Below are 15,012 nucleotides of genomic sequence, written 5' to 3'. Positions count from 1 at the left end.
CGCATGTGGGCATGGGCAGGGGTGCCGGGAAGGGTCCCTTCAGATTTGCGGAAGGACAGGGCTGATAAAACCACCCCATAGGGCACAGGAGTTCACAGACATTCCCTCCTGCTGACCCTCCCAATCACCACCCTGGGCCAGACCTCCAGGGACCGACTGCCCCCTCACCCCCCCTGCCCCCCACAACCCAGTGGGTGGGGAGCACCGCAGCTTTCTGAGCTCCAGGAGCACAGATACCACTCAGATCTCCAGGCCCCAAAGCCCCGGGGGCCTGACTCCACCTTCACAAACGCGGCTGCACCCCAGAGTCACCCCAACCGCAGGTGGCCATGCTCTCCACTTCAGCTGTGAGCCCACCAGGAACCGCCCACCCCCCTGGCCTGGCCTCAGCTCCTTCTCTGCCCTTGCCCTGGGCCCTTCTCCCCCCACCCCCATTTTCAGAAGCTTTGACTCAGCCTATCTGGTTGATGAATTAATCACAAAAAGCTATTCTTATCAACTGCCTGATAAAACACAAAATGCCCAGTTAAATTTGAACTTCAGATAACCAACAAGAACTTTTTAGTATAAGTATGTCCCAAATTCAGACGAACAACAATCCTTTTCTAGTGTAACTATGGCCCATTCGATTTGGGCCGCATTTGTATTCAACTTTTTTTCTTGGTCTATTTGAAATCCACGTGTAACTGCTAAATCTGGCAACCCAGCCTGTTCCCGCGGTGCTCCCCCTCCTCCTCTGACATGGGAATGAGCGTCCCCCAACACAACCTGAGAGACGGGGCTGGGAGGGGGAGGGCGCAGAGGGAGAGGCCCCCCCTTCCCACCCACCCTCCAAGTCCCCGCGGGACCCCTCCCACTGCCCAGGGTCCCCTGGATCCTCAACATGACAGCAGAGTGGACTGAAAGTTGGTTGGGGGTCTGAGACATACTTATTCTAAAAAAAAAAAAAACATTGTTTATCTGAAATTGGGACCTGCTTACGCTCTGAGGCCCTTGCTCAGGCCCCAGGGGGGGTGGGCGGGGGAGGGGGTTCCAAGCGGAGCGGAGGGGGTGCCCAGGTCGGGAGGGGTGCCGGAGCAGAGGAGAGGGAAGCTGTTCCGGAGCTGGGGAGGGGAGGGGAGTGGGGAGGAGGGAGGAGCAGAGGGAGGGGAGGGGTTCTGAGCCCGGAGGGGACCGTTTGAGAGGGGAAGGTGGAGGGGTCTGGACGAGGGAAGAGGAAGGGAGAGGAGGTGGGGGGGACAGGAAGGAGGGGAGGGGACGGTGGGGAGGGGTCCCCCACTCGCAGCACAGGGGAGGAGAAGGGAGGGAGGGGCGCCGGCCGCGCATGCTCAGCCGCCCCTGCAATGCGGCGCCGCGTCCTCCGTTAACCCAGTTCCGTTCCGCGGAGCCCGGGTCATTTTCCGGGCTGTGCAGGTCATGGGGGGTCCCCGCGGCGGCAAAACCCCGGTCCCGCTGTGCGAAGGGGGCCTGGGCGGGTTCAGGTTTCTCTGGGGAGAGGGGGTCGGGCTCACTCCTCCCCATCATGCTTTCGCGCAGGGGCGCCCCAAGGCACATGGGGCCACACGGACCCTAGGGAGAGGGTTGCCCAGCTGACCCAGGAAGGGACCTGGGGGTGAGCTGGGCATCAGCTGGGGGGTCGCAGGAGGCCCAGAGGTGAGGCCCGATCTCCTCACTCAATCCCCTCATCTAGAGATCGCCCCCCACCCATGAGGGGAACCCCACTTGTGAGCCCCACCTGTGAGGTCAGCCCCATGCCTGACCCCAGTCAGCCCCCTCAGCTGGGTGAAACCTAAAGCTGGCCTTGCCCCAGGCTCTGCTCAGCACAGCTCTGGGTACCTGATCAAGTCTGTGCTTCGGTAGGACTTGGTTTTCTCATCTGTGAAATACGGTGCCCAGCCCGACCTCAGGGGGTGAGGAAGGTCACTGAGAAGCCACATGAAGATGCGGTGCTGCTGAAGGTCAGGGCACGATCGCTGCTCCAGGCCCCTTTCCTCAGCAGGTCCTTCCTCCCCCACATTTAGCCGCCCAGGGTCATTGCCATCCCCTGCTTCCCGGGTGCTCTGGGCTCATGCCCGCAGCATGCCCTCCAAAGCCAGCAAAACTTCCCCCAAGAGCAGCCACTTGGTGCCGACAATGAGTGGGGGGTTGGGGGGGGCAACAAGACGTGGTTTTAAGACTCTCGTGCCCAACGACCACCTTATCCCAGCCAATTAATTTCCCTTGAACTGCTTTTGTTAACAGTACTTCAGTAATTCTGTTCACAGTCCCCTCCTCAATGACACAGCAAGCTTTACACTCTAGCCCCTACAGCCCGCAGCCCCCTCTCCACCCTCCTCCCAGAAGGACAGCTGGGCACAGATCTCGGAAATGGGCTTCCTGGCAAGGGAGTCGCTTTGGCGCTTGCCACAGAGCAGGCTGGGAGCCCTTGCTCAGGACACTGTGATCCTGTGGGGTATGTGTGCAGAGTGGCCGCCAGGCCTTGCCTCCCTGCTTCCCCTCCACAGAAATGCACCTCCCCAATGCTCAGGTGTCTGGGCGTCCAGATGACCAGGGGCCTACCCCGCAGACCCAACGCTGCAGTCAACCCTCTAGACACCCTCCACCCCCGTCCCCACCTTGGCCTCACACCTGGGAGCCTAACCCATCTCCAGCATACACCGTACTTGCCCCTTGTCAAAATGCGTCCACTCAAAGCATGTGTTCATCCCCTCAATACCAATTTCTGGAGCGCTCACCACCAGGGTGTGGGAGACATGGCGGTGAACCGAGCAGATCAAGGCCCTGCCCACAGGGCCCGGAAGTCTGGTGGGAAAGACAGCCCTAAAGTACAAACGGGGCGCTTGGGTCCCAGATTCCACTGGAGGCCGAGGGCAGATTCGTCCGAGGAAATGCCACCAACGGAAAGTTGGGGAAAAGCGTTTCCAGAGAGCACACACATGCAAAGGCCCCAGGGGTTTGAGGCACTGGAAGAAGCCAAGGGCCTGCGGAGAGTTCGTGGGAGGGAGAAGACAGGGCCAGACGAGAACTTGGGGCTTGCAGAAGCCAGCCCAGCAGCCTCACAGAGGGGCTGGGAGCAGGAAGGGCCCAGAGCCGCAAGTGCTCTCCAGGAGCAAGCGGTCAGTGGCGAGATGCCTTCAGGCTTGGGGGTTTCCGAGCTGTGCGGGAAGGCCCAGGCAGCTTCATGGAGGAGGGGGCCTGGGGCCTGCAGGCTGGGTGGCCAGCAGGGGAGCTAGGCAGAGAGGGGAGGTCTCGGGCAGCACTGTGCCTGCAGGCCACTCCTAAGCATGCTACTCCCTGCATGGCTGGAAATAAGCACACAGTAATTTTATCCCTATTAGGGCTGGGGACACTGAGGCACGGGGGGGCGGGGGGTGCCGAGCCCCAGCCCATCGCTGGCCCACACACAGCACGAAGGTGAGAGTCCACGTGGAGACCCTGTCCCCTCCCTCCCACTGGCCCCTCAGCTAGGAAGGCTGGGAGGGGCTGAGGAGGGTCCGAGGACCCCCTAGATCCCCGCACAGGGGAGGCGACCAGTTGTCTGTAGACTGCTTTTCCGTCAGAGAAACATGCTGAACACCATGTGCAAAATGACAGGCCGTCTGGGATGCGCTGCGGGATGGGGGCGGGGGGGTTACAGATGGAGCAAAATTGGCTGAGAGTCGATAGCTGTTGAAGCTGGGGGATCATTCTGTCACTTTCTCTATATTTAGGGATTTTGAAATTTTCCATCATGAAGAGTGACACAGGAAACAAAAATGTCCCAGACCCCCCAGTGCTGGGCAGTGCAGAGGTCTGAGCATGGAGGGCAAAGCAGCAGGGCCCCCCCGCCCCACCCCGAGGGAAGGCAGGACGGGGCGGGCCAGCCGCTCTGGCTCCCCACAGGCCCTGGCCGCGGCCCTGCTCCCGCCACCCATCCCAGGTGTGCCCAGCAAGGACACGGGCCCGGAGCAGGGCCGACAGGAGCCCCAGGCTCTGCACGGCTCCCCAGCCACACCACTGTCAGGGGCTCCAGGGACCTGGCCTCAGGGACACAGAGGCAGCAAAGCAGGCCGTCTGGTCAGGAAGGGGCGAGCAGGTGCGCTCCTGCAGGGGCAGAATGAGCAAGTGGTACTCTCCCAACACACCTGCGTTTTAGGCTTCTGCTGATCCTGACCCTCCCTACCTGTAGAACACTTTGGGGGAACCCCCGGTGTGGGGTGAGGGTACTTCAGAGGAGCTGCATGATTCCACAGAAACATACCCACATCCTTCTCTGCTTGAGCCTCACAAACTCCTATTCATCCCTCAAGACCCTCCTACTGCTCTGTGCCCTCCCCTGTGCTCACGCCCCACACATGGAGTTGCGGTGGCTCATGTGGATGTGTGCTCAGTGCCAGGCACGTGGGAGGGGCCCCCTCACCGGTCTCGGGGACATCTGAGGGGGGCTCCCTCTCCTCCTGTGGCCTGGAACAAGCCTATGTTCTTCCTGCCTTAGGGACTCCACACCTACACACATATCCTCCCAAACCACTGCAAGCCGGCACCCACCAGTGCCCCCACCCAGTGTCAGGGACCTCGGGAGCTCCCCTGCGCTCCAGGAGCACTGTGTGTGCGTGCCTGCATGCATTAGGACACGCTCCGCAGCAGCACCTCGTCCAGGCACGCGTGCCCGGGGGCTGCCCTGGCTCACAGAGTCACCTGGAGATCCATGGCATTCCCCCTCCCGGCCTGGCCACCACGGCCAGGCCACCGAGGCCAGCAGAGCCCACTACAGTCCCCCAAGCAGCTCCCAACGGTCCTTTGTCTTCAAAGGACCGTTGGGAGCTTATGCTTCTGGATCTGCCCAGAGTTTCCCTGCTCACACCCTCCGCACGGCCCTCGGGCCCCAACAGGAACAGCAAGCACTGAGGACGTGGGACTAACCCACCTGGGCACTGCAGGCCCCTCACCGTGAGCTGGGACAGGAGTGCCCACCCCTGGAAACACTGAGGCCTGAAGAAATCGCACAGGGTGGGCTCAGCTGCATGCCCGGCAGGCCACTGGACTGACCTACAGACCCCACAGACTGGACCCCACAGTCTCAGGCAGGATCCAGGCCAGCACTGCTAAGCTCAGTGTCTCTTTGGCCAGAGAAGGAGCCTCTCAGCTCAGACTCATGACTAGACACTAACTGGGGGTCCCCTGGCAGGCGAGATAGCACCAGGCCAGGGGCTTAACTTGACTCTCTCTGCCCAGGGGTCGCCCGGCCTCCTCCTGTCTGACCCTGGGGTCGGAAGACCCATGGGACCCCCCAGGCCACAGAGCAGGCTGGGTCCCTTGGTGCTAAAGGTCCCTTGGGGGGCCTGCTGGATCCCTGCCCCAGATCCCAGCCCCTCGCCCCCTTGAGTCTGTACTCAGAGTCACCTGCTCAGGGTAGAACCCCCACCACACGGAGCACTGTCGGACCCCAAGAGGGCAGGGTTCTATCTGCGTGCCCAGCCTGGGCCGCCACCCAGCAAAGGCTCCAAAGGGGCAAGGTGGGCAGGGTGAGGCCGCGTGCCCAGGGCCGACTCCCGCCCAGCACCACACTCACCCCTGCAGACCCAGAGCCCTGCCCTGCGCTGGCAAACTGTTCCCTGGTGCGGAAGACCTGGAGGGGTCATTCCGGCAGCCCCATAGCATCGGTCACTAGAAGTCTTCAGACCTCCGAGTGCCCCCACCTCCAGCCCTCCGTGAGCCCCGAAACCAGAGTCAAGGAGTGAGCCCCGGTCTGAGGGCATGGGTCCCTCTCCCTGCTGCCGGCCCCACTGGGCCAGAGGCACCACTCACGTCCCGCTGAGCTCTGGGCCTGCAGGAGCCCGGCCCCCGCCGACACAGCCCATGCCTACCTCTGGCCGACAGCTTCTTGGTGTTGATGATCTTGGCTGCATACTCATGGCCGGTGCAGAGCTTGACACAGCGCCGGACCACAGAGAAAGCCCCCCTGGGGAGGAAATGGGGGACAGAGAGAGAGAGGAGAGCCAATTAATGTCCCTGTGAGCACCCAGCACCCGACCCCAAAGCCCAGCCTGGGCAGAGATCTGTTCGGTGCAGGGGCACCAGATGCTCCTGGCCTGCGTCCTGGGCGCCTGCGAGGCCGTGGCCTTGTGGTCCTTGCTGGACCGAGGACCTGCCTGGGCCCTCCCAGCATGCGTCTTCTGGCTCCCTGCACCAAACTGTGAGGCCCAGCAAGTCCTCCCCAGAGCCGGGAACCGGCCTAGCTCCAGGCAGTGCAGGAGGGACCCGCTGCTCCTTCACCTCTGCTGACTGTGGCTCTCCCTGAGCCTAGCCTGGTGGGGGTGGGCCCCCTATGCCAGTGCCCTCCTGCTCTGCTCAGGGCGCCCCCGCCCCCGGCCTCAGCCCCTCAGGAAGCGCCCTCCACCCCTCCGCAGATGCCCCCCATTCACTCATGCTGCCTGCTTTCCGCAGTCCGGCCCCATCCCAGTCTCTCGCTCTTTCTGGGGGCCGCCCCTTCCTCTCCATCCGCACAGGCAAGCCCACTCGTCCCACGGGGCAGACGCAGTGAACCAGCAGGCCGCCAGGGGCCCGTCAGCGCAGAGGCGTAGGGCTCGCGTCCTCACTGACCTCCCTCTCCTCCCTGCCCGACCTGTGGCCCCAGCAGCAAGGTCCCGCCCGCGCTTTCCTCCAGTGTCTGAATTGCCCCCACATGCCCGCCCCCAAAATGCCACATGCAACCTGCCCCTGACGCGCATCACCTGTGGCCGCCACAGCGCCGGCTCCCCGCCGCACCTGGCCGGGAGGACTTGCCCCTCCCTGTTCCGCCCGCACTGCCCACCTGCGCACCTGCCCACCTGCCCGGACGGAAACAGCCTCTGCCGGCCCCGCCCCTTGGCCCGCCCTGCCCCCTGAAAACCACGCCCCCGAGGCCCCGCCCCGCCTCTACTGGCCCTGCCCCCTCTGTCGGCCCCACGCCGCCCCGCCCCGCGGCCCCGCCCCCGCCCCTCAATCCCCGCCCCCGCCTCTCCCAGTCCCGCCCCCTGCCCCTGTCAACCACTCACCTCGCCCCTGCTGCTCCCGCCCCTGCCCCTGCTTCTCAGCGGGCGGCTCAGCTCTCACCCGGTTTCAGGGCAGACACTGGGGGGCAGCGGCGGCCGCCTCTCTCGGGCCGCCCCCACCCGGGCCACTCCCCGCCTCATTCCGCCCTCCACGCCCGGGCTCGGTTGCACTGCTGAGCGGCGGGCTCGCCGGGCTTCGGAATGAGTCGGAGGTCCAGCCGCCACCGCCTGGGTGCCCCCGCCCCCCGGTGCCCCGGGCGACGGGCCTTCCCCGCTGCGACCTTAGCTACGGCCCCCGTCCGGACCGGCCTCAGCCCCTGCAAGAGGCCGCTGTATTCCCGCGGGGCCTCAAAGTTTACAGCCTAACAAAGCCAAAAGCCTTGAGTCAAAGGAAAGGACAAAACCGTTGTTTGTTTGGTAAAGGCACCCCACAGTCGGGGATGGGGGTCCGCTCTGGATGGAAACGGCCCTCCTGAGCCCACGGCCGCCGGCAGATCGCCGAGACGATCTTTCTGGAACAGGCAAGGCCGGCAGCAGAAGCACCTGCTGGTCCTACAGTTTTATCTCCCACTGCAGACTCCCAAGTGGGTGATCGGAAACCCGCCTGAGACTGTACCCGGCCCTTCTCCCGGGCCTGGCCGGCCCCAGACAGGCTCAGCTCAGGGGGGTCCCGGCCAGAGCCCAGGCGCAGCCCGACGCACCAGCCAGGGAGACCCTTCACTTGTTCATTCTCCTTCATTTAAACTCAATCAAGCTGCTATTTATTTGTGTGTCAGCTTACTGCTCTTTCCCTATCTCTGCTTGAAATGAGCTCTTGGGAATGAAGGGACAGGGGTCCCTGTCCCTTTTATAGTTTCAATCTTGACTTAAGTAATTGGGTGGAAAACATTAACTTCTACATGAAAGGGAGGGCTGAGACTGCCGTTTTTTATGTATTTTCCTGCTTATAATAATAATGATATAATGACAATAATAATAAACATAATCCATGCCTCCGGCAGAAAACGGAATAAACAAGATTAAAGAACACGTTGAAGGTGCCCCCAACTTCGTGACCTGTTGGTGGAGTCCCACCTGCTGTTCATGTTTTGCTTTCTCCTCCCTCTAGAAAACTCTCAACAACTCTTCCACAGCATGATGCGTGGTGACTGCAAACTGCTTTAGCAGAGGATACCGTCCCGGGGACGCCAGGAGGGTGTGTCAGCCTCTCCAGCCTCCCCTGCCTCCCCTGCCCTGGGGTTGGGTCCCCAACAGGATTTGGGCGAGCATGTGTCCCGCTGGGCAGGAGCTCCAGGTCCAGCTGCAGGAGTGACATCCAGGGCCCAGGCCCACGAGGGCGGCCCATCCCCACCGATAGGATGGCTCTCACTCTGGGGACCGTGCCCACTGAGGGAGGAAACGGGGAAGCGGGCCTAAAGAAGCCTGGCTGGAGACCAGCATGGACAACATTTCATCCTATTTGTGAACACCCACATTCCCGTGGCCTGGGCAGCATCCACGCAAGCCACGTGTGCGAGAGCCTGGTTTGTGGACTGCCTTCCGTGTTGCGCATCACCTCACACACAATCCCCGCTCTCTGACCTGGATCATGACTTGTCCTCTTGGGAGCAGAGAGCATTCCTTCCAGGGGTCGCCGAGCACTTTCTCATCCGCAGGCATCCGGGATGCGTCCAATTTCCCTCCTCATAAATGGCCTACCGTGAACATCTTGGTTATTTCCATAGGGTTATTAAGGCACAAGAGCTGGGCTATTTGTTGATTTGCAACAAGTTACACCACCAGTGATGGAAATGCTTGCCCTTCGGTTGCCCCAGTGTCCACCCCTGGCCTTTCTCAGGCCCTCGGAATCCCGGACCTCTGAACCCCAGCAAGAAACTAAAGCCCTGCCCAGGGCCTGCTGTGCCAAGTGTCCTGGGGCCACCTTAGCCAAGCACCACAGGCTGGCGGCTTAAACAGCAGAAAGGTATTGTCTCCCAGGTCCAGAGGCCAGAAGTCCAAGATCAAGGTGCCAGTTCCTCCTGAGGCCGTGGGGGAGGGTCAGCGGAGGCCTCTCCCCAGCTTCTGGGGGTTTGCTGGAGATCCCTGGTGCTCCTTGGTTTGTAGAAGCATCACCCTGATCTCTGCCTTCATGTTCACATGTCATTCTCCCTGTGTCCTTGTCTCTGTCCAAATCTCCCCTTTTTAGAAAGACACAGTCATATTAGATGAGGGGTCATCCTACACCAGGATGTTCTCATCTTAACTCATTACATCTGCAACGACCCTGTCGGGGGTCACATTCTGAGATCCCGGGATTAGCACTCTAACATGTGAATTTTGAGGAGACACCATTAATTCAACTCCCAACACACACTGGCCCTCAAGTCTACCTTATGCACCACTGTGTGCACCAGACAAACATTTCCCAAATGATGTTCCTCAAGTATTATCTCCACAGGAAGTTAACAGATGGTAGGTACAAACGGGGCTCTGTAGGCAATTAAGTTTGAGAACTAGTAAGTTAAACCGTGTTTTCCTTCCTTCCTCCCTCCCTTCCTTTCTTTTTTTTATTGCAGGACTTCTCAGAGCCTTTAATATGGTCATCTGTACTAGGAGTGTCCAACTAGGGAGTATGAGGTGCAGCCTTTCCCTAATTATTTCACCATAGAAATCTTATTCAAGAAGTCTCACGAGGGCCTCAATATTGACCCCTTTCTGAAACTTATGAGATGCACTGATGTCCAGCAACAGACATCTTATGAATGACACTGAAAAGGAGTAGGTGAAGTGCCAGGAAGGGGATGAAGCGCACATATGGGCAGAAAGCAGTAGGTCAAGTAGGCTGGGATTCCGTGGGAAGTTCTTACCCTCTGACTTCTACTTCTCCCAGCCAAGCCAAACCCTACAGTGACATATATCTTTTTAGTTGTGTTTAATTAGCATCCAATTAACAATAGCCAATTTGTGCTGTTTATCATTTTATGGACCTATTTGCTTTTGTCCTTTACCAATGTACCATATCAATTTATCTTTAAGCCTCTGAGACTCAGCCTTTAGAGGGAAGAGTAGTCTACTCTGAGTCAGAAAGACTGGGTTCTGCCCTGGGACTGTCATTTAAAAGTGGTTTGACTTTCTTTTTTTAGACTGTCTCCCCATCTATAAAGTGAAGATAATAATATTATCCACCCTCTGACCACACACGTGTATCGGATAATGACGCAAAAGCAGTTGTGCGAGATATATATTAGTCTTTGAGGGAAGAAGACCTCCACAAAGTAAGAAACGTGAAGGCAGCACAGAAACGCCACCGGCCAGCCAGCCGGTGTCCACAGCGCACCCACGGACACATTCCCAAACACTTCTCAGAGCAGTGGCTTCTCCTGGAGTCTTGTGGGCGCAGCTCAGAGGAAGAACCCAGCAGGGCCCCGCCTGGCCACTTGCGCTGCATGCCCTGACGAGATCAGGCTAAGTACGCACGGTGGGGACTAAGCATATCGGGACTTCATGCAGTCACACCAAGTTGGTACAGTCCCGCCCAGATGAGGAGCGCCCGACCTTGACACGGTTTCAGTCCCATGGCTCGCGCCACCTCCCGCAGTACAGCCCAGGGCCAGCACCCTTCCCCAGCACAGCTGCGCTCCCCTGGGTCCCAGGCTAAGATGTCCTTGAGAAGCTTCCCGGAGGGCTCAAGGCAGCAGAGGCGGCGGGACTGAGACGGGCACCAGCCCAGCGGCGCAGCGAGGTCTGGAGGGGTGGAACACAATGGGGCTATTTAACGGGGACAGAGTTACTTTGGGGAGACAATATGCAGCACTTCTGATGTCCTTCACGCGCCTGGAACGGGACGCTCAAACACAGTTAAAAAGGTAAATTTTGTGTTATGTGTCTTTTATCACAAGGACAAAAAAGTAAAGGGATGCAGAACACAGGAGCAGCCATACTGATTTCAGAAAGGGCAGACTCGAGCGAGGGGAGTTACCAGGATAAAGAGGCGCCTCACACCATGATCAGGCAGTCATTTCTCTACGAAGATATAACAGCCCTTAATGTGAACTGAAAGAGAGGGTGTCAAACTACACGAGGCAAAAACTGATAGAACTGCAAGAAGTCGATGGATCCACGATCATGGCTGGAGACTTTGACACCGTCCATCAGAAGCGGACGTGCCCATCAGGCAGAAAATTGCAAAGGCCATCACCGAACTCACCGGCACCATCCATCAGCTGGATCTACTGGACATCGACAAGACGACTTCACCCAGCAAGAGCAGAACACACGTTGTTCTCAAGCTCACATGAACATCCACCCAGACCGCATTCTGGGCCATAAAACACACCTTAACAAATTTATAAGAAGAGAAATCATACAAATTTGCTCTCAGATCACAGTGGAATTCAATTGGAAACAAAACCAGAAAGATAGCTGGAAAACCCCAAAATACATGAAGATCAAACAACACACTTCCAAAAAACACATGGGTCAAAGAAAAAAATATCAAGAAAAAAATTGTAAATATTTTAACTAAATGAAAATGAAAATAAAACTTAAGAAAATTTGCAGGATATACTAAGAGCAGTGCTTAGAAGAAAATTGTGTCATTGAATGCATATAGTAGAAAAGAATACTTAAAATCAATGATCTAAGCTTCTGCCTTCAGAAACTAGAAAAAGAAGAGCAAATTAAATCCAAAGTAAGCAGCAGACGTAATAAAAGAGAAGAAATCAAAGAAATTGAAAACAGGAAATAGAGAAAATCAATGAAACCAAAACTGATTGTTTGAAAAGATCAATAAAATTGATCAGCCTTCAGCCAGGATAAGAAAAAAGGAGAGAGGGCACAAATTACTAATATCAGAGATGAAAGGGGCCAACATTCATCCCATAGAAATTAAAAGGATAATAAAGGAATACTATGAACAACTCTATGCCCAAAAGTTGATAACATAGATGAAATGGACCAATTCCTTGAAAGACATAATCTGTCAAAACTCACACAAGGAGAAATAGACAATCTGAAGACGCCTCTATCTATTAAAGAAATTGAATCAATAATTAATAACCTTCCCCAAACAGAAGGTACCAGGCCCTACCAGTGGTGTTTGGTAGAATACCAAATGGATAGTCTAGTGGGTTCCAGTGGGTTCACTGGTGAATTCTACCAAACACTTAAGGAAGAAGTTATGCCAATTCTCTACAATCTCTTCCAAAAAAAAAAAGCAGCAAAGGGAATATTTCCTAACTCATTCTGGGAAGCCATCACTACCCAAAAACCAAAACCAGACAAAGACATTATAGGAAAAGGAAACTCCAGACCAATATCTCTCATGAACAGATGCAAAAATCCTCAAAAAACTATTAGTAAATAGAATCCAACAATGTATAAACAGGATTATACGCCATGGCCAAGGAGCATCTATCCCTGGTACGCAAGGCTGGCTGGTTCAACATTTGAAAACCAACTAACATCACCCATCATACCAACTGATTTAAAAGGAAAATCACGTGATCCTATCAATAGATGCAGAAAAGCATTTGACAACATCCAACATCCATTCGTAATAAAAACTCAGCAAACTAGGAACAGAGGAGAACTATCCCAACTTGATAAAGAACACTGTATTATCTCCAAATATCACAGTCTGCGTGGCTTAAAAAACAGGAATTTATGTTCTCACAAATCTGGTGGCTGGAGGTCCAAGATCAAAGTCCAGCAGGGTCTGGGTTCTTACATGAGCTCTCTTCTCTTGACTTGCATGTGACCACCATCTCCCTGTATGCCAGCAAGGCCTTTCTTCGGTGGGGGCGCATGGAGAGAGAGCAGGTGAGCTCTCTGGTGTCTCTTCGTATAAAGACACGAATCCTATTAGATCAGGGACCCATTCTTAGGACCTCAATTAACCTTAACCTTAAAGATCTTATCTCCAAATACAGTCGCGTTGGGGGTTCGGGCTTCAGCCTCTGAATTTGGAGGGGTGGGCCACACTTTAGTCCCTACCAAGAAGCTACAAAAAACCTACAACTAACCTCATACTTTTGGAGAGACAGTAGATGCTTTCGTCTAAGATCAGGTACAAGGCGAACATGTTCCTTTCCATCACTCCTTTTCAACATCATACTGGGAATCCCAGCTGATTTGCTAAGACAAGAAAAGGAAATAAAAGGCCTGCCCTCCATCCAGCTGGTCCAGGCTTCCTGCATGCTGCCTGCTCACCACCTCCGTCCGCCGCTGTCCTTCCCCCCCTTCTCTCAGGTAACCCACACCCTCCAGGAATGTCCAGCCACAACCACACTGGGGCCTTGCCGAAGCCACGGACCGAACCCGAGCACTGGGTATGCATCAAGCAAAGACCAAAATAAGGACAGAGGTGGGGCGGGAGGTGCTGTGTCTCTGAGGTTCCTCTCCTGCGGGCGCGGGGAGGCCTCAGCCAGTCCAGGGCCCCACGGCTCCCAGGGCCTATGTCCCCGGCAGCAGGAGCGCTGAGCCTGGAGGCCGGCGGCTGGGCCACCCGGGAGGAGCGTCCGTGTGCCTGAAGCCCGCGGTGGACTCGGTGAGGCGGCATGGCTGGGGCTCCACCAGGAGCTTGCACTTCTCGCCCTGCGAGCTGCCTGCTTGCACCTCAGCCCCATGTCGGTGGGATCTGGGCTGTGTTCTTAGGAGCTGAAGCAGCTCCTCTGCGGGAGGCCATCACCCCTTCACCGCGGGCAGCCCCTGGGGCCCCACCTGGAGGGGGCAGGTTCCTCACACGCTCCAGAGGGAGGCAGCAAGGTGCGTTTTGTTCTGTCCCCTAAAATGCACTTGGACACTGCAGAGGCAGGGCCTGCGTCTGCTCCTCCTCGCTCCCAGAACCCGGACAGCAGGGATTCCAGCTCGCCGAGGAAGCTGGTCATCAGCCGGGGGCCAGGTGCAGACGCAGTGACCGCTGGGACAGGACAGGGAAGCCCCGCCAGGCCTGCAGAGGCCCGGAACCTTCACCGCACCTGCGTGATGGTGGCACCCACCCTGCCTCGTCTTACCCCGGGCCCTCGCCCTGCCTGGGGGGTGCCTGCACCCCTCCCTGGCATGTCCCCATGTCCACTCTGCGAGGACAGGGTGGGTGGGAGATGCGGAGAAAGGGGCATGCGGTGTCCCCGGGCCCTGCCTGCGTCCAGAGGCACAGAGAGACAGCCTTGCCTCACCAGCCTCCTGCACACATCTGGGGTGCCAGGCGCCCCCACCCCCAATGTGCCCCATTCAAGCGCTACAGGGTGCTGCCTGTAATTGCCGGGCGAACCCTCATGGCCCACAGGCAGAGGGCAGCCCATCCTGAATTACCAGGGACCGAGGACCACAGAGGTTCCTGGAAGCACTAGACTTTCCGTGTTTCCCGCGGGCAGAGCGGGCTTAGAGCGGGCCGGGCCTGACCCCGACGCCCACACCCACCCTGGCTCCAGCCGTGGGGGTTTCGGGACGAGGCCGGGGTGCCACATCCTGGGCCTCCATCTTGCTCGGGGCTCAGACAGAGAGCACCAACTCATTCTGCCCACAAGTTACTATAAACACTTCTGTATTTTTAAAACACGGTTAATCATCATAGAACCATGTGACCGCGGAGCCGTGACCTCACCTGAATCTTGGTGGCGCACACCTGGGGGACTCTGGGACCTGCCACGGCATCTCCAAAGAGGTGCTCAGGGGGTAGTTTGAGACATGGCACGTGGGAACCCCAAAAGGTCCTCCCCCTCGAAAGCCTGGTCCAAAAGGAAAACTGCAGTGGGGAGTGTCCGAGGGGACCCCCATGGCAAGGGCACACACCCCGAGTAACCTGCCCATGGTCTCTGCCCTCCACGGACTGCCAGGCCCGGTGGGCCCAGGACGGTCCAGCAAAGGCCCCGAGGGAGCAGGTGCAGGAGGCCACAGAGGGTCCTGGGCACCTCATGCTGAGGCTGCCTGCCCTGCCTGGGGACAATGACATCATGTCCAGGCCACTGGGCTCTTGAGAGAGGGCACTCCCAGCCTCCGGCCCACCCTGTGCCTCCATGTC

General features: G+C 57.6%; 1 protein-coding gene across 8 annotated transcripts in view; it reads right to left on the bottom strand.

The window, feature by feature from the left end:
- CAMK2B (calcium/calmodulin dependent protein kinase II beta) overlaps positions 1-15,012 on the bottom strand; it is an 80,547-nt gene that overhangs the window by 50,045 nt on the left and 15,490 nt on the right. For all 8 annotated transcript variants that reach the window (XM_064575561.1, XM_064575563.1, XM_064575562.1 and 5 more), the window contains exon 2: positions 5,847-5,941. In XM_064575561.1, the coding sequence (XP_064431631.1) occupies positions 5,847-5,941 (95 nt within the window). The remainder of the gene's footprint in view (positions 1-5,846; positions 5,942-15,012) is intronic.

The sequence above is a fragment of the Mirounga angustirostris genome, unplaced genomic scaffold (genome assembly GCF_029215605.1).
Source record: "Mirounga angustirostris isolate CCGP_5_RB_7025 unplaced genomic scaffold, mMirAng1.0.hap1 SCAF_12, whole genome shotgun sequence".
NCBI classification, from domain to species: Eukaryota; Metazoa; Chordata; class Mammalia; order Carnivora; family Phocidae; genus Mirounga; species Mirounga angustirostris.
Note: the sequence above shows the minus strand (reverse complement) of the source record. Positions and strands in the feature narration are given on the sequence as shown.